General features: G+C 50.5%; 1 protein-coding gene across 1 annotated transcript in view; it reads right to left on the reverse strand.

Moving 5' to 3' along the window:
- TOP1 (DNA topoisomerase I) overlaps positions 1–3416 on the reverse strand; it is a 65150-nt gene extending 61734 nt beyond the window's left edge. The window contains exons 1-2 of the mRNA XM_057378409.1: positions 3252–3416; positions 2730–2754 (exon numbers count right to left, since the gene is read on the reverse strand). Of these exons, the coding sequence (XP_057234392.1) occupies positions 2730–2754; positions 3252–3284 (58 nt within the window). The 5' untranslated portion in view covers positions 3285–3416. The remainder of the gene's footprint in view (positions 1–2729; positions 2755–3251) is intronic.
- Positions 3417–19246: the final 15830 nt, after the last annotated feature.

The following is a 19246-nucleotide window of genomic DNA, read 5'->3' on the forward strand; positions in this document are numbered from 1 at the left end:
CCCTGCTATCAATGAAACGGGTGTGTAACCAGATCCAGGCTCCCAGCTACAACCAGGCTGCTCTGTGGTGACCTGCAATGGGCAGATCCACCCAACCTATTGCAGCTGCAACAACTTGTGTGACCACAACCTGAGGTAGTGTGTCCACTGACCCAGATAGCAACATTAATAACAGGAAGCTTCAAAGTGCTTAAGCTGCCCTATTATTGATACACTAGCCAAAAGTCACCCAAAACACTCTTATTAACAAAAATGTTTACTGCTGCTACACTCAACACTTAGAATGAGTCACTACCAGCCCCCAGAAAAACTTCCCTTCCCCCAAATGTGAAGTACAGGAGGCCTAAAAGGAGAGTGTGGTGCTACTGTTTAGCACTGACTGACCATAATCAAAGTACAAACCAATTCTAAACATCTGGGGGGAAAAAACCCACACTTGAGATTCCTACCACCCACTCCTAATGTCTGCCACTAAATAGGATGAAAACAAGAAAATAAGAGTAAGAGCCTCAGTGCTCTGCCTGAACAAGAACTGCTRTTCTGGGATATGTGTGTGACAATACCTGACACTGGAGTGCCCAGAACTCTTGTGCAGAGGAAGCAAGACTCAGAGCAAGCAGAGGTTACAGGTTTTCAGGGAGATCAGGGGTGGCCATAAGGTCAGAGCTGGCAGTGTCTGTTCAGMATTATTCCCTTAGCAAGACTAACAGGGTTATACATACCTTCCAGTGCTGAAAAGGATTTTGGGGTTTAGGGGCCTCTGTTCAGTGACAATGGTGTTACACGACTGCCAGAAACAATTACAATAGGAGGGAAAGGGTGTTAATACCTACACTGGTGGCGATTTGTTGGGTGTGCTTGATTTATCAGGAATTTGTTTTTTTTCTGTCAAGGTGTCTTACTCTGAATTACTGTATTGAATTCCTCCAACACATGGTAGAAATAAGAACCACAGGAGTTTTAAGAGCTGTATGACAAAAACTCTTAGAAGAATAAAACAGCACATGGACACAAYAGAGAAGAAAAATCCCTCTTAAAGGTTCACTGGAAGATGGAGTCGAAAAGTCCAACATACATCACTTCCTCCATGTACAACAGTACTAAATAACTAAAGCTCACCAAGGAGTATTTTTCCCTAAATAAAGATGATCCTTAGAYGAAGCCAGTATTTTCCAGCATAAGAAGGCTACAAGCATTCCTGTGTATGCTTAAATTTAACCTGCTTCAAGACTTACACCCATACTTGGGAAATCCATTGCACCCTTTTATTCTGATCAGAATTATTCATAGAGCCCTGCTACAAATTCAGAATGGAAATAAAGAGTTCAAAACCTGCATATTTGATACTGTCTGCTCCTGCTACACACAATCACATTCCAATGAACTGACAGAAAGAAAGGTGCTCACAAGCGTAGATCTGTAAATATTTACAGGCAGTAGCCTACAAAGCAACCAGGCACGTGGACATCATCCAGAAAAGCATTCTAAAAATTAGTGGAACCATAAGTCAAGCAGATATTTTCGACCACCTTTTTCGTCCTTTACCATYTCAGCAGTAAAAGGACAGCTCAGAGCTCCTTACACATCCTAAACCGTGAMAATAACACACAGACACAAAGGTTGCTTGTATGTCCTCAGCTCCCTTTCACCCTACTTAAGCCCTTCAATTTGACACCTATCAAATGGGGYAGGCTTGCAATTAGCTTGCTTCCTATAAAAATGAATAAATTATCAAAAAAAGTTAGCAGTCATCAGGCTGATTAGAAAAGATAATGTTGTATRTCTGTAAATCTCCAGGAATATAAATACATATAGACATATAAGCATATAAATGTATATATATACATATATAAAAATATAYAAGTGTCTATATATATTAAATTACAGGACTCCTGTAAATGTTTCTGAACAAAATKAAGTTAGCTTGCAAACTCCCTGAAGTGAAGCGGTCTACCTTTCTGGAATTGTCTACACTGTGGTCTGTTGGGTTTTTTTCAAGTAGGTTTTAATTTTAATTTTAAAAAACCCACCCAACAAGGTAAAGTCACATCATTTAAATAGCAAGGAAGAAAATAAGACTGATCTTAAAATGGATGCAGCAGTTTCTTTYAAAGAGCAACATGTTGCAATCACCTTTCATTTTAGGGGAAGGGACTTGATTCCCTCAAAGGAACAGACACGGGGAGCAATGGGGGGAGGGAGCCTGAGATTAAAAAAAAAAAAAAGGCGACTTGGGATTTAAAATCTTTGTTATTTGAAAACTAAACAAAAACATAAATACTTTTTCTAGAAGCTGGAGGGTTTTTTTTTTTTTTTTTAGTTAAAAACTTTGCTTTCCCCTCGGTTACAAGGGGCTGGTGCCGGGGATGGCGGCCCGGTGCCTCTGCAGAGGCTGCTCGGCGGCAGCTCGGGGAGGAGGAGAAGGAGAGAAAAGCCACAGAGAGAGAGAGAAAAAGAAAATGGCGCAGAGACTAAGTCCCGACCGTCGACAAGGCGACTTTCCAGGGAGGAATCGGGGCCCAAAGGCGACCCCGGCAGAGCCGCTGCGCTCGGATCGGGGGCCTGCGGTGCCCCCACTCGGGGCAGCGGGGGTCGTGGGGGGCCGATCCCGGCAGGAAAGGGGCGCTTTTGGCAGCTCGATGGGAACAATGGGGCCGGTGAGCGCGGAGCCGGGACTTAGTCTCTGGGACGCCATGTCTGTGCGAGGGGCGCGCCGGGGCCGCACTCACCGTTCGCTCGGAAATCCGCCTCGATCTGCGGGGAGAGCACACAGGGACACACCGTCAGCACGCCCGGGTCCGCGGCGCTCCGGGGGACCCCCACCCCCGCCCTCACCCTCATTTTTAGCGGAATTAAATACCGAATGAGGAAAGCCCGGCGCGATGCGGAAGGTGATGGGAGAGTGGGTGAAGCGCCCCCAGGCCCCKGCACAGCTCATGGGGGGACCCTCCCCGAGCCCCCCTGAGGGGAGCGAGCCGGGGGAGCGCGGCAGCCGCCCCCTCCCCTTCTCCGCCCAGCCAGGGGGTCACACGCGGCTCCCCGTTCCCACCGCTCCCCATCCCGCCGYGGGGGGACACCCGGGCTGACAGGGCTCTGCCCAGACGAGTGGGGGCGGCCGCAGGGCACGGTCCCCTGGCTGGGGTTACGGGGGGCTGGCGAGGCGGCCAGCCCAGGGCCRGCACGGCGGGATACGAGCACCGCGACGGGGGTCCCTCAGAAAGGCGCCCCGCGGGCGGGCACGGGGCGCTCACCTGGGAATCGTTGTGCAGCTGGTCCCCGCTCATGCCGGAGGCGCGGACGGCCGAGCGGAGCGGGAGGAGCAGGGGGCTGAGGAGCACCGGGCGGAGCGGGACGCGGGGAGCGCAGCGCGGTTGTGTAACAGACTAAGTCCCGGTTTCGGCGCTCTGCGCAGGCGCGGCGCCTTTTAAAGCCTCGGAGAGGGGTGACGGGCAGGGGCGGAAAGCGGCCGCGCGCTCATTTGCATCCGAGCCACGCCTCCCCGGAGCCGGCATCATTTGCATATAGGCCACGCCCCGCCAGCGTGACCGCTCCGACCCGCCGCCCCCCTACCATGCGCTACGCCGGCTCGCTGCTTTACATATCCGGTCCCGCCCCTTCCTCTCCCTCCTCCAATGGCGCGGCAAAACCCGACCTCATTTACATGTGAGGCCCCGCCCCTTCCCCCTCTGCCGCCGGGCCCGGTGCATTGTGTAAGAACCCGTGCTGCTCTGTGCGCGCAGCGCGCATGCGCCATCTCCCCGCCCCTCCGGCTTCATTTGCATATGAGCTCCGCCCCTCCCGCAGGCCCCGCCCCCRGGCCGCATGGCGGGCGGGAGGGAGGGCGGCTCTGTGGGGCTGTGTTTCCGCTCCTCCCGCGGTAACCCCGCAGTGACACCCCCGCACCCCGCCGGGCCCTCACCCCTGTGCGGGGCGGGATCAGCACCCTTCGGGGTTTCCTCTGAAGATCCGCCGCGCCAGATCTCCCTGTAGGTACCGGCTCATGGGCGATTTGAGCATTTCCCAGTGAGARACGCGAGCGGGGTGTGCTCACCTGTCCCGCAGAACCCCCGTTATCAGTCTCTGTTATCTGCCTGGGTCATCCTTTGCTATCAATCTCTACCTCGCTGCACCAGAGGCCGCAGGAAGCACGCGGGGATGATCAGGGTGATGCTAAGGGAGGATGCAGATCAGGCAGGTTTGGGCTTCCTTGACTCGTTTAAGTCAAGGACAGCAATGGTGCATTGCATATAAGAGCTTAAAAAAGGGATCAGCCCGCAAGGTTTTTCTTCTGACACAAGCAGGCCCTTTAATGTCTTTCTCTCACAGGGAARCAGAAGCTGTAAAGAAGCAAAAGCTTTTATTTTCTTTTAGCTAATGTGAYAATGAAGCACGTGCCTGCCTAGAAAAACACCCCTCCTTCCCTAACCCAAACCTGAAGACGTTTATTTCTGTTCTGCAGCAGCTCTTATAAGCGGGTTTTCTTGTCGGTGTACTAAATGGCAGGTTTAGTATGCATGGCTGGTACGTGTCTCACAGGACTGCCTCCAGTCTTCTTGGAGCTTCYATCCTCTGCTGCAACACAGACTGTACCTTTCCTCAGCTTCTTTACACAACCAGAGCTTTGATTTGACACTAAAATAACCTGGCGCTGCCAGGCTATCTGAAGAGATACATCAAAATGTAAGCAGTGACAGCAGCCACCTATTTGCACTGCATATTTATATCCTGCAAAGGGAAGACTCTGTCACTTTCTTGCCGTCTTCAGAAGAGGATCTGAGGACTTCCTTTTTTTACCGAGAGCAGGCAAATATTTCTGGCTCTGGAGCCTGTTTATTATGCAAACTGCTTCAGTCACTGTTAGATTTTTAAATATAAACATAATGAAAGGGCTGTTTCAGACACCGGGAAAAGGCGTGTGCCCCTGGCTCACAAGAATGAGGTGGAAGTGGGCTTTGCTCTGGGTTACAGCCCCTCCTTGCTGCCATCCAGGGCTGCGTCTTTTGGGACAGCCYGGGAGCGGGCTGGCACCTCCAGCTTCCAACATTAGAAATTCCTGAGAAAGCTCTTTCTTTGAAGCAGCAATTTCGCTTTGAATCTCACATCTCTGCCTCCCCGAGAAGCCCTGCTCAGGTGGCTGTGCCTGCCACAAGAAAGRCACGCTGCAGCAGGGGAAGGGAGCACGGCCCCTCCAGCATCTGCCACCTTCGCAGGCGTTTGCAAGCACGTCTGGCTGCAAAGCAGAGCCCCCAAAACTGGCACACGAGAGGCTCAGTGCTGTGCTGCCTGCAGGAGCCTGCTGACAGCCGGCTGGGAGAGCTCTGAAGGAGCCGGGAGCTCCCCAGTTTGGTATCTCAGGTCCTGACAACCACAGCAGTGCCAGAGCCATTAGTGACAAGAAAAACCTTGTGCTCTGCTGTCAAACACCGCTCGTTCCGTGGAGGAAAGCGGCAGCTGAGACAGCCGTGCTCCAGCCTGAGCGAGCTGTCTCCCAGGAATCGGGTCCCATCTGCTGCACGGAGTCTCCATCTCCGGAGATATTGGAACCCACCCGGACACGATCCCGTGCCGCCTGCTGTAGGTGAGCCTGCTTTAGCAGGGGGSTGGCCTAGGTGTTCTCCAGAGACCCYTCCCAATCCCAGCCATGCTGTGTGGTCCTTTTGTCCCCAGTTATCCATAGGGTTATCGTGGAGCCTCTGGTGAGCCCCTGCTTTGCTGTTAGAACCCAAGAGACAGGGAAATACACAGCTTGTTCAAAAGCCGTTTCAACTGTAACACCTGCGTGGCCCCATCTGTTGCAATGAGCTGTATGATAAAAAAAACCTTCTGATCTCCAAACTGTAAYCTGCAAGCACCACCGTCCGAGAGGCTGCACCTCTCTCATCCCCTTCCATGCTGGCGTCCCTTGGGATACGGGAGGCTCTGCCAAAAACGAGGAATGCTCATATAGGACACACCATTGTACAACCTAGGGAAGTGGTCACGGCCCCAAGCCTGCCAGAGTTAGAGAAGCATTTGRACAATGCTCTCAGGCACATGGGACTCTTGGGGTTGTCCTGGGCAGGAGTTGGACTCGATGATCCTTGTGGGTCCATTCCAGCTCRGGAGATCCTGTGATTCTAACCAGCCCTTTTCACGGTGGAGGCTGGCAGTGAAGGGGTTAACATGCTAGGACCTGCTTTCCCTGGCAGGGCTGTGCACACCCCATCAAGATAAATGGGGGAAGTTCACCCCTCTCAGCGCTGGGCTCTCTCTCCGGGGCTCCCTGGGACCAGTACATCACCATCGGGTTAATGTAGCCTAGGTGATTGCCTGCAAAAAGAAACAGCTGGAAACTATGTGTTTAAATTAAATCATAAATCATCCAGGATATAAAACCAGTAGAAAAGCCTCCAGTTCTTGATCCTGGTGAATGGTGAGATTTGATTTATCTGGTKCACTCGGGGCTTCATGCTGTGCTCAGGGTGGATGTTTTGGGAGAGGGAGGTGGGTGATGTTTTCTTGCCCAGCTTTGCAGTCCAGGGTCAGGATGGGATCCGTGCTCCAGCCTGAGCCTCCACTCCTCTACATGACGAGAAAACAAACCTCAACATCCAAACCCTCTTTTACCCTCAGGTGAAGMCATCTACACTGTGTTCCTTCAGTTAATTCTCCTTTATATTTAATTTATACTTGATTATATGATGCATTTCAAGTTTAAAAGCGAAACAGAATTGGTAATTAAATACACCCATATCTTGGTATTTTGATAACAATATTGAAAGTTCAGGCCTTAGACCTTATTTTGGAGTGCAGAAGGAAGAGCACAACACTGCCAACTCATTCAATTTTATTAGTAGTCCCACAGATCCAAGTTCACTAGTTTAGTTTTCCTTTATGTAATTTTGTAAAATCTCTACTTTTGTCAGASGTGGCAGTCAGTTTCTAGGATTTAYATTTYAGGASAAAAAAGAAACAAAACCCCTCCATCTGAATATGAAACAAATACATTCTGCTTGGGAAGAGGTAACAAAGAACCASTTACAAAACATATTTAAATGCAAAAATCTAATTTTTAAAAGCTTGTAATGATTTTTTTTTTTTTTAGTCTCACCTCATTTGTAAGAGCTGTGGTTTGGATACTTATATCTCTAGTCTGCTTTTTTTTTCACAGCTAGAGACCTGCCTGATGTGCAGGATTCCCAACTGGCGTCATCCTGTAAATCTGCTGTCTCTAGAACCAAGTGACACTGGTACAAAATAGGAACAGTCAGATACACGACTCCCCACTCATTTTTCATTAGCATGACCCGCTCAAAACACTCATACCTATTATGTACTGTCGGATGCATTGAAACTAAATGATCTCAGTGCTCTGAAAGAAATGCACTTTAATAAACTGCAGCAATTATTCACAGTTTTATATGTAAGACAAGGGAGCAAATTAAGCAGAACCAGCAGATACAATTGYAAGTGGGAGCTTTTAAAGGTCAGTCTTAATTACCGAGTTTCACCTGGGATGGGAGAAGCTTGCAGAAGTCCTGGGAAATTATGAGTTAGAAAACAACAGCTGATATCGCTTGAACTTTATAATGTCCTCGTTTGCCTTGGTTGTGGGAGGCAGCAGTGGTAGAGAGGTTGGTGCAGTGGAAAGGAGAATGTTTGGATTGTAATTTAAAGAGCATTTACATGGATTTTCAGCTGGTGTTCCCGAGCACACACACACATATTTGTGATGGTTTGTGGGTGCTGCATGGCCAGTGTGTAACCCCAAATGCAGTCAGGCACATGCACCCCTCCATGCCTCATTGCCTCCCTGCTCCTAGCAGACAAAAGTGGCTCTCCTGCTTGAGAAAACCACGAGAAACCCATAAAGAGCACCCTGCTTCAGCCTGGCCTCCTGATTTCACCGTGCAGAGCAGTCAGTGCCCTGTATTTGGAGATTACCCCACCCGGGGCTCCCAGCAACAGAGTGTGGGCGCTTTGGGAGCCCCAGAGCACGTGAGAAAAGCCACCCTTGCATAACGTGGCAGGCGTAGGAGGCAATAGGATGGCTCTTTTAGAGCATTCACATGTTGCYAATATAGCTGAGATAAGGAGCCATTTCATGTAATCTGTGCCCCTGGAATGAATTTCTCGTGAATTTAGGCTAGCTGCTTTCACTTTTACCTCCCGTAGCTGATTTCAGTTGCTGTTTCTCACAGTATGACATAACTCTCTGATGCAGATTCCTGACATTGCAAGGAAAGTGTCCAAACATTTCTGTTCACATCAGAGCTGCTATTAAAAAAATATCCAGAGTTAAATTTGGTACCCACAGTTAATAAATGGCTCTCCTTCACAGTACAAGGAGATAATATTTCCCCTGTCTCCAATGTTTTCCATCCAAAAGAGAGAAGAATCCCCATTTTGGGAAAGAAACTGCTCACTTGGAGTGTTTCCATTTCTGGAGTTGTGCCACGTGGAGAATGCTGGGCCCGACTCCAGGAGATCCAAGCAGCCCAAACCCATCCAAAATCCACGGGAGCTCTGATACTCGTCACTCCGAGTGCCAGGGCAGACGTATCCCGGAGACTGGCCTTGCTGAACCCGGGAGCACTTTAGAAAAGAAGCCTTTAAAGTCAGTGGCAAGTGCTGAAAATTCAGCAGAGAGTCTTGGCACAGCTTCCCYGTGACGTGCCAGTGTGCCATCGCCCTCCTGCCCCATGCCAAAAATCTGCTTTTAGCTGGAGGGCTTTGAGGCAGCCTCAGCTCAGCCTAGCCTGGAAAACTCAGTGGAAAAGCGCCCCCAAAATGTGGGGGACTGACCTTAAGCTGGCTTGCCCTGCAGGCTGGAGGGGAGTGTGGGCAAACTGTGTGCATTCCACTTTGGAAGCTCCAGGGAGGTGTGAATTGCTCACGCCTGAGTCAGGAGGTGCCATGTGGCCCCATTAATGACTTTATTAGCTTTGGTGGCCCCATGCAGTCGGGCAGCACAGCGGGAAGGAGATCCCTGTGCTTGTAGGGCTYGAGGGCTGCTCGGTTCCTGCTCTGGCATGGCTTTCTCGTGGTGTCTGWGCTCACTGAAGTGCTGCTTTCACTCACAGAGGTGACCCCAGGAGTGCTGCACCCTGCCTGGGGCACTGGGCTGTCTGGGGGACCCCATCCTGCACCCCTTCCAACACAGTCCCTGCACAGCCATATAGCACTGGCAGCTCTTCACGAACATCTCAGCTCTTCTGTGGCTCTTCCCAAGCTCTGGATACACCTGGTCCCCTCTGGGCACAAAAAGAAAACAAATCAAAGGTCTTTGCTAGTTGACACTTGGTAAAGGTGGGATAGAGACCAGCCCTGCTTTTAGAGACCCTCACTCTGAGGAGGGTCCCCTGTAGGTTACTCTGTTTTCAGGCTCTCTGTGGTTCAACTCATCACCTGGCAAATGAGACTCACGATTCCTCTCTAGCAGGTTAGGTGATGGGGTGAGAAATGCAGGTGACCGGGTGGGACATGCCGGTGTGGGATCCTCTGCTCATCAGGTGAGAGCAATCCAAAGGAATGGGGGCATTTTCAGGCCTGAACTAATCAGCCTGATCAACACTGCCATTAATGAGCAGATGCAGCTCCAGGCGGGGTCTGTTAAGGACCCTCCTCTCCCTGTGGGTGGGTTAGCCCTTAGCACCCCCTCSCAGTCCTTCAGACTGTTCCTGGGTCCAGTCTGGGTGCAAATCCTTGGCTAAATATCAGGATGCAGCAAACCAGTGGCAGAGGTGAGTGCAGAATGTGTCAGGGCTGGGCTGCCATGGCTCACCCTGCAGAACAACCCAGCAGCACCTGCACCCCTGGGTGCTAACCATGATACAGCTGGGTGCAATCTCCACTGGCAGCATCACAACAGGCTGGGAAGGTTTTGGAGGGATGCTTGTGAGTAAGCCTGGGGCTGTCCTGCTGTCAGGCTAAGGCTGCTGGCTCTGAAAATCCAATGATCAAATTTGTACATCTGGTAGCTCTTTTAAAGATGGCCATATYACTGGTTTTAAATTTATTCATCACTGGTTTTAAATTTATTCATCAYGGTTTTTGCTGGAACAGAAGTCTTTCCAAAAATAACTTGCAATGTTGATATTGTAACAGAGCTCCAAAAGCCAAATCAGGAAATCCACCAAAACTTTAAGTGGAAATAACTACKTTAATGTAATTTTGTCAAGGAGGAAGTAATGAAGACACTTCATAAGGAAACAATAATCAATCTCAAATAATGAATGAAAATAATGATGAAACTGATTTTTTTAAATAATGAGGGTTTTGGCATGCCTTTCTTCCTTTATTTTTAAGAGGGWTGTCATCTTCAATGGAATTTAGATTTTTAAACTCTTCTGGAACATTAAGAAATATTTCCATGTGCTATAGAGCTCTTGATAAAATGTGAGATGAATACCGTCAAGGCCAAGGATTTCATACCTCCTTTCAAAAATCCCTATCCTGGAGATAAYGAGACTAGATTTAAAATAATAAATRTAACTTTCTGTTTAAATTCTTCTCACTGATGACTTGAAGGTGCTTTTTATTATCATTTATTAAGATGAGGTGGAATAGAAACACAGACCTGATCTGCTCAATATAGCTGCACTGATTTAACACAGCAGCAAATCAGTTTAATTAGATCAGTGATTAGACCTTATGTGAGCACTCCTCCATGCTAAGAGAAGCTTACACTGCAGGTGAATTAGATCTTTGGGTCAGAGAAACAAACTGCTGGATTGCTAATAACAACAACAACAACAATGTTCTTCCTTTGATACAGGTTTTTTTTGCTTGATGAAGCCAGAGAATGGAGCAGGTAAGTGGTGAGGAGGGAAGTTGCAGTTACCCCCTGTGTCAAAGTGGTGGGATAAACTTCTCTAAACGCTGTTCAACAGCATTTCCATGTTTGGTTGGGCAAGACGGAGCAAGGCAAAACACACAAACCATAACTAGCAAAAAGATTGCTCAGCACATCCAGTCTTGGGTCTGTACCATCTATGTCTGAATCAATTTGTGTCAATAAAGAGAGACACAAAAAGCATCATGGCTTTAGGGAGCTCAGATGCTGTGGAGACAGCACAGAGATGTGGATAACCAGCTATCTAGAATGGTATCTGACTTAATCTGAGTGTGATGCTGATGAGGATGCTTATCCTTTGCTGCTGTTCCCAGAACAAGAGCTCTGTGCAAGCCACCCCTGGTGTCTGCTTGGAAAAGGGGGCAGAGCTGCTCTGGGCACACACACAGGCAGCTGGCAGCAGGATCAGCCCTTCTCGAGACAGGGAGCTTTTCTTGGTGTGTCTGAGGGTTTCTTCTGTGGCAGCAGGCTGTGACTGAGAGCAGACGACTTCCTAAGGCCTTTATCAGGTTTGTGCAGCTCTGATTCATCATGGAGTTGTGTGAATATTAACTCTAGGTARTGAAGTAAGGGTGTACAGAAGGAGAGGCTTAGCCAGCCCTAAGCAGGTGGTCTCAAATGTAGCCTTAAATATCTTTAAAATATCTATGGCAAAGCAAAGCTCKTATCACAGCCCAACCACGTGGATGTGAAGAAGCCTTAAAAAATAAATAAAAGTAACAAGGAGCCCATGGAAAAGTGTCACTTCAGAGCCTGGAGCTGGAGTGGGAAGACAGCAGTAGTGGTTTTGTCCAGCTCCTGGTCTCCCTGAGTGCCTGCTGCYGTGGACTGGGGCTCCTATTTCCCTCCAGGGACACAGGAGAGGCTCCATTGCAGGCTCTGTGACTCTGAGAGGAGCAGCCAGCAGGGAGATGGTGGGAGGGACAGGAGGAGGAAGAAAGGCTCTGGAGAGAAGGGAGATGACTATAMCTGCTGCTTCCAGGCACCAAGGGAGAACCCACTCAGGTGGAACCAGCTCCTTCCTCACCTCCAAGCCGAGCCTCAGCTCTGGTTGCTGCCACCCCCCTGTCCTTTTTCAAGACCTCCCAGATGCAGCAGAGGAAGAGAGTTGGAGATGGGGCTGTAGAGCCGKGAAATGCCACAGAGCAGCAATTTCCATTCATTCTGCCCACAAAAATCACAGTCCCTGCTGTGCTGGGAACTGTTTTTTTGATGGTCATACTTGGAGCAGAAGAAATAAATGCAAACACACTGGGCCAGCTGCTGGCACAATCCTGATCCAAAGCCACTCTGAAAGCAGCAAGAAAGGTTTGGTGTGGTTCGTAGGGCTCCAGGATGCAAAGGGGAGGGGACAGAKGACACCAGAGCTGCTGCTCACTTCYAGTGAAGCTGGAATGGAAGCAATGGAAGCACAGGTTGAAATCCTGGCTCCTGGGAGGCTGTGGATGCTGAACATCAACTCCAGCAGAGAATGTTTGAGGTCTCAGTGTGGATGCTGGTGAGCCCTGACCTGGCTCAGAGAGGTGCTGGCAGGGTTTTCCCAGGAGCATGGGCAGAGCTCTCGGGCACACAGGGTGTTGGGCAAGTGAACAAGCTGTCACTGACAGCTTTACACGATGTGCCTGGAGCGTGTGATGCTGCCGAGTGCTTTGCCAGCTCCGTATCTTGSTTTTGCACGGAGCGTGTTGAAATCAGCCATCCTCCATCCTTCATCTGCGCTGTGTTCACTGCTGGTGAAAGCACCAAGCGCTGAGTGTGGCTGCTGGAACTGCCTCCCCGAGGTCCCCGTGTGCAGTGGGGATGTCCCTGTCCCAGGAAAGCCCTCGGAGGGCTGGGGTTCCCAGCAAAAGTGGCACTAGCACAGCCCGTGCTGCCGCGCCAGGACATGAGGACTCTGGAGCTGTTTCCCGTGCAGCGGTGCCAGCTGGCAGCCTGGCACAGGCAGCTCACGAGTTATAATCCAAAATTGTCCCCAGCGAGTGGGCGTGGGGCCAGGCTGGGGCAGGGAGGGAGCAGGGCAGTTTGCCCTCTGTGGGGTGTGGGATTTGCACCCCAAAGCTCTGCTGTGCCCATCCTGTGCCACTCCTGATGTCAGAGAAATCCTGCAGTGAGCGAGACACCCCGGGCTGGCAGGACCCACTGTCACCAGAGCAGGGCACTCATTCATAAATCCAGCACTGGATGGGGCTGAGGGGAGGAGCTGGGAACGGAGCAGGGAACAGGGAYTGCTTTGTTGGGATGGAGCTGGCGTGGAGAGCGTGTGTGCATGGATGGAGCCGGGGATGGACGGATCGGTGCCTTTGTGGTTCACAGCTCACGGTCAGCTGCTCCTTGCACTGCTCGTGGCACAGCTCAGCCCCTCCCTGGCTCCAGCAGCACCCAGAGCCCCTGCCTGGGGTCACACAGCCCAACCTCTGCTCTGATTCTCCAGAGCAGCCCTGGCAGAAGGGCTCACAGCAGGGAATGCCATATGCCAGCCCACAGGGCAAACCCCAGAGACTGCAGGCTCTCTGGGCTGCTTGTGTTTGAGGCTGCTTGTCAGCGCCTCTGTTTCCCCAGCTGCAAAAGGGAAGGGGTAATGCTCTGTCCTTGAAGTGCTTCAGAGGGAAAATGGTTCAGGAAAGGCTGCCCCAGGACAGGAGCTGCCATCAGCACTGCTGGCTCTGGAGCAGGGCTGGGATGGGCACTGAGCAAKGTCAGAGGGTCCCAGAGGTACAGAGGGGCAGCCCTGAGCTTGTGGCTGTTTATGGGAGCTGGGCACACAGTGGGCAAGTGCTACTGGTGTCCGTGTGCCTCTGAGGATCTGATCCACATCACACAGTGGAGCTGTGACCCCTGCGAGGTGTGCATGGAGTCACTGGGCCATGCACTGCTCCAGGGTGCACCGGGCATTCCAGCATCACCCCCTTCCTCACTGAGATGGGCCAGGGAACCGTGACTGCAGCAACGATGGACTCTGGGCTCTTCCCAAACCCCACCACTTTGCCAGGACTTGTGCTCTGCCTCTCCCCCTCACCCTGCTCTGCTCATACTGCTCCAGCAGCCCTGCACTTACTCCTGATTTACACCTCACCTGGCCTCATTTTTTTTCTCCTTCACACCAAATTGCTGGTGTGTGTCTGAGATCCAATTATTTTCAYGACCGTTATAAAAACTAATAAACTCCAGCAAAGCCTCTGGAAGTCCCAGTGCTCCTTTTGTGTGTCTGTGTGGTCACCAGGGCAGGAAGCATCAGTGCTGTCAGCACATCCAGGCCCCTGCAAGCACCCCTGGGGCACTCAGACATGGCCACATGAACTGCAACTGCTTGATGGGCAACTTCAATGTAATGAGGTTGATCAGCACCAACCCAAATTGCTGCGAGCAAGAGACCAGAGGGGAAGGGTTTTCTGCTTCATCCAGAGAAGGATCACTGSTGGCCCCTGCATGCAAATTCACATCTGCAGGTGAGAAGGTGCTTTTGCTCTTTCTGTTCAATCTGTATCAGTGTCAGCATGGCTGTGTCCCATCACAGCCCTGTCCTCAGGCAGGGATGGGGGCCCTGATGGTCACAGTCACTGACAAAGGCAGGAGATGCCCCAAATACAAGTGCTGTGGGTTGGAAATCTCCTCAGCCCTCAGCTCTGCGACCTTTGGGCCCTCCAGTGTCCCATTATCATGGGCTTTGTGCTGGAAGGGCTTTTCTGGGTCCCAGTGCTGCTGCCCAGTGGAGGCCCCCRAGCCTGGCTGTGTCCTGTGGGATAAATTCTGCCCTTCCACTGGCACTGGAGCAGCTCCTTCTTGCCACGGATGGCACCACACACTGGCTCAGTCATGAGTGATGTGCACTCCATCATGAAGCTCCATCCTGCACCCACCCACGGTGGCACTACCCACTAGAAAATGAATTTTCAGGGTCACATCTTGAAATGGGCGGCTGAGATTTGTTTCCAAATCGCTGTGTGTGGCTTCCTCTCTTGAATTAGGGTGGGGGGCGATGGGAGGGGACAGTGGTTCTGGAGAATAGAAATCTCGAGGTTTTATTACACTGCTGAGGCTGCCTGTCCTCTTAGCCCCTGATCAGCTCTCCCTTCTCTGTGCTGAGGTAAATGACAGGAAAAGTCCCATGACAAGGGGGAGGCTGGAACACTGTGGGGATGGGGCTGTGGGTGGGGGCACAAGGTTGAGCTGCATTGCCTTCCCTCCCTTGATGCATTAACTCCTTTTCTGCTGCATCCTTCTGTGGCAGGGCTGCAGGTCTGATCWGCCCTGTTGGCAGCTCCATCAGCAGCCTGCAGCCTTGGGAATGAGGAATAAGGAGCAGTAGCAAAGCATTAATGTGTCTCAGGTCTCCCCCGATAATTACAGCCCTGCAGATGAGCGGGTTTGTGTTGTCCCATGAGTGCCTGCTGAAATCTTACACTACTTGCCAGCAGAAGAGCCTGCCTTGTCAGTGCTTGCAGCTGACAGCACCTGCTTGGATTTTCATGTTTTCAGACTGGTCGTTTTTAGAATTCAAAAGCTGCAGCCCACTGTATTTTTTTTTTTTTTTTTTACATTTCATTCATCTGGGGACTGAAAATAGCCTATGCAGTTTCAGATCCTTTTTTTGTTCTTCTTTGTTTTTTAAATCATCAGTTTCAATCTCAGACAATCTCCTTGCTACAAATAAAAATAATAAAATAAATGTGTCTGCAGATTAAGATATTTGTCTCTGTTTAAAAGCTGCTGGGAGAATGGCCCAAGAAAGTGCCACCTCCATGTGCTCTGTGACCACAAACYCTGCCTGTGCTCCCTGGTGGCCAGATTCTCCCACAGGTAGTCAAACTGGTTCTGAAAGATCAGTATCAAAGTATCAGTATCAGTATCAAAGGGCTTGTTTTTACAGCTCAGAAATGGATTAGCAGTTGTGCTTCTGAATTTCCAGAAAAGTCACCCCAGGACCAGGGAATGGGGCCYATGGGATGGGCTCTGGGCTCACACCAGCCCAAACTGCTGCAACCCAGTCCTCCCCCTCTTCCCAGGACACACAAACTGCACAAAGTATCAAATTAAAAGSGAAAACTGAATGATGCTGTGCTTTCAGATTGAAATATCCATGTGCATTTGTCCAAAGGCCATGAAACACAGCAGCAAGCACCCAGCACTGACATCTTGAAAGGCATGGTAAGGCATCTGTATATGCAGGGAGAAGGGATACCATCGAATACTGGAGGTGAACAGCAACTGTTTAGACTGATTGTAATCCAAACTGCAGGAAATCTGCCTTGCTGGGCCCACTCCACGAGCATTTCCCATCCCAGGGCTGGATTTTACTCCTGGAAAGCCGAATCCCCTGGTGCCCAGCCAGGGCAGGTCCAGGGGCTCCCTGCAGGGCTCTGCTGGGCTCTCAGGGYGCTGGGTTAGTGATTCCTCACCCCACACAGAGCTGCTGTCACTCTGCATGCCTGAGACAGGATTAACATCTGGCAAGTGGCACAACGAGACTGTCTGGTCAGCCCCAGCTCCTCACCCTGCTCCTCAGCTCACGGCTGAGTCCTCACCCACTTGGGCTGGGAATGAAAATAAACAGTCAGGCAGAGGGGATAGCTTCAAGCCTTCCTTTGGATTTGGTAACAGCAGCAACAAAGTTGTAACAGGAACTGATATTTTTATTTTTTCCATTTTCATTTGAAATGTCACTCTGGGGACTTCACTGTTGTTGTTACTGCAGATGCATGCCGTGATCTTTTCCAGTCCTGACCGTGCTGCACACACGGATACTGGGACTGCTCTCCTGCCCTGCAGAGACCAGCCATCCAAATTTCACTGCCAGGCAGGAATTAATTGGGGTGGGAGGGAAGCAGACACTCTTCACCTTGGGAGCATGTTACAAATCTGCTTCTGCATTTGTGTCTGCTTTGGCAAACTTATCAAATCAGTTTCGAAGCAACAAATTAGTTCGGCACCAACAAAGTTCCTCCTGAGTGTTAAGATTTATTTATGATTGATTCCTGCACAGCCCAGAGTGGAAGTTTTTATTTTAAAGTTATTCTTGCTGCTAGTAATTTTGGAGTAACACCCATGGGAGGGCTGCCATGGCTGGGACCCCCTCTCTTTAGGTGCTCTACAAACGTGGGACAGGAGCTGTAYTGCAGCTGTACCCCAGAGGAGCTGAATGTGGGGCTGAAGGGTGGTTTTCTAGGACACCTCACCAGACCCCTGCACCCAAAAACATTTCACCAGCAGAGTCTCCTGTAAGCAATGCGTGTGGCCAGAGGAGGTGCAGTTGTTATTGCACATGAAAAGGGTCTGGGTCCTGGAAACAAACCCTTGGATTTTTTCCCAGCGCACTGTGCTCGTAGGAGAACAACAAACAGAAGATCAAACAGAACAACAAACAGAAGATCACCTTTATCAGGTCAGGCACCATCTGGTCTCTCATTCCTGGCTCCAGCAGGACTGAAGGGCTTGTCTCAGCCCACCATCATCTTGGAAATGGTTAGCACATGTGAGGGCTCTTGGCTGGCCAGGGAGAACAGRGCTTTGGGAGGAAACTGAGGGGAGCTGGCCTCCTCTGACCCTCCAGGTTACACCAGGAAGATTTGGGTGCTCAGGTCTGTGTTCTGCTCACCAAACTGAGCTGGAGTCCATCTTGCTGTCTCAGGTGATGCTGTGATGTGAAGGGCTTGTCCTGGTGGGCAGCAAGAGGTCAAGAACTGTTGCACCCAGTGGTTGTGACCACCCGAAGGAGCTGCTCTGTCCACTGTCCTTGTCCCTCGCCAAGTGCCATTGCTCTGGTGATGGTTGGTACCATCTGTGTCACCCTGCCAGCAGGACTGTCCTCCCTGGGCAAACCAGCCCAACTCCCTCATGTTTTGATGCTGCTGGAACTCTCCCAGCTGTGCTGTGACAAGCAACAGAGACCTGCTTCCGGAAGGGGCAGGGATTTGCAGTGCTCCTTTTATTTCAGATTCTTCCCTCCTAGTAAACACTCTAGCTTTTCCTCCTCAGCAGGGGGGGAAAAAAGAAAAAACCCAAAAAAACGGCTGCAGGAAAGGATCTGGAACATGCTAATAACTGCACCCGCCTCTTGGGGCACATATCAGTCTTCCCATGATGTTCCCATGGAGATGACCCAATCTCCCCTCCTTCTCTTCCAGAGCTCTTYAACCTGCTGCACAGGCAGGGGAAAGTTTTTAAACCCAAATCTCTGAAAAYCCAGCTTGCAAAAGTTCTTTTGGGAAGGGAGGTGCAGGGACTCAGGCTGCAGCAGAGACTGCCACCTTCTGCTTCATCCTGGAGGAGGAAAGCAGTGCCCAGGAGGGAGYTCAGCCCCTTGGAAGGAAGGGAGAGATCAAAGGAGTGGGAACACCCGTCTGATGCCTGAGGTGACCCAGGGARGTCACTGGGTGACCCACACCCGTGTTTACCCCAGCATGGTGTCGCTGTCTGTCCCAGCTGTTCCCTGCAGGCTCTGCAGTGAAAGGGAACGATCCTGGAGGGTTTGCTGCTCCAGCCTTGGGAGAAAACATCATACAAAAGTCATGGCTACATCTGCTGAGGGGCTGATAACTGGCAGCCAAGCCTGTTYATGATTAGAACAGGCCATGTGCTAATCCACGAGAACAAAACATGAGAGGAATCAGAGAAAAATACAGCTGTTGGACCTTTACTCAATGAATTCCTCACTTTTTTAAATCACCCTGGAAACGCTGGGGAAGAAAAAGGCTTGAACTATGTTGGCACAGATTCCCAGTGATCACAATGTGCAGCTGGAATTGCAGTGTCACAGAACTCTCTTTTTTAGACATGATCGGTCTATCGCTTCCAAATTTCTGATGGATGCACCCTGTCACTGACAGAAGTTTTAGGAAGAACCTCTAAACCCACATAAACTGAAGTTCTTACACAACCCAGAGACCCTGAGAGTCGCTACAGAAATTCCTGAATGACCCAGGTCAGATTTGAGCAATTCACAGTGAGAGATTTAATGATCATACCCTGCACCCAGGCAGAACCTGTTGGTGCCAATGTGGCAATCTCATGAAGGTAATAAAGCCATGGTACCAAAATGAACTCTGGGTGTTCTAAGTGCAGCTGGGTGAGGGGCTGGGCAGGGAGCAGAGGAGAGTGTAGAAACCATGGAAAAGGCTCTTTGGGTCTGTCTGTGACACCTGACCCCTCCAAGGGCCAGATCTGCCATGGCTTTCCCATGGGATCCTCTTCCCACACATTTTGTGCACTGTTCCCTCTGCTTTGATCTCTGCCTCCTCCCCTAAATCTGCCAGCTGGTGATTCTGCCATGACTGCCCTGCACAGGCTGAAACCCTTCTGGGTTTAAATTAAAAAAAAGGAAAAATACCCTCCCTATCACCCCAAGCCCCTGACACCACCATCATTCTCCTTAAGTGTGTGCTAAATATGCGATATAAAAATAAAATGTACCTTTTC

Source organism: Malurus melanocephalus, unplaced genomic scaffold (genome assembly GCF_030028575.1).
Source record: "Malurus melanocephalus ecotype Western Australia unplaced genomic scaffold, MMel_1.1 scaffold_356, whole genome shotgun sequence".
Classification (NCBI taxonomy): Eukaryota; Metazoa; Chordata; class Aves; order Passeriformes; family Maluridae; genus Malurus; species Malurus melanocephalus.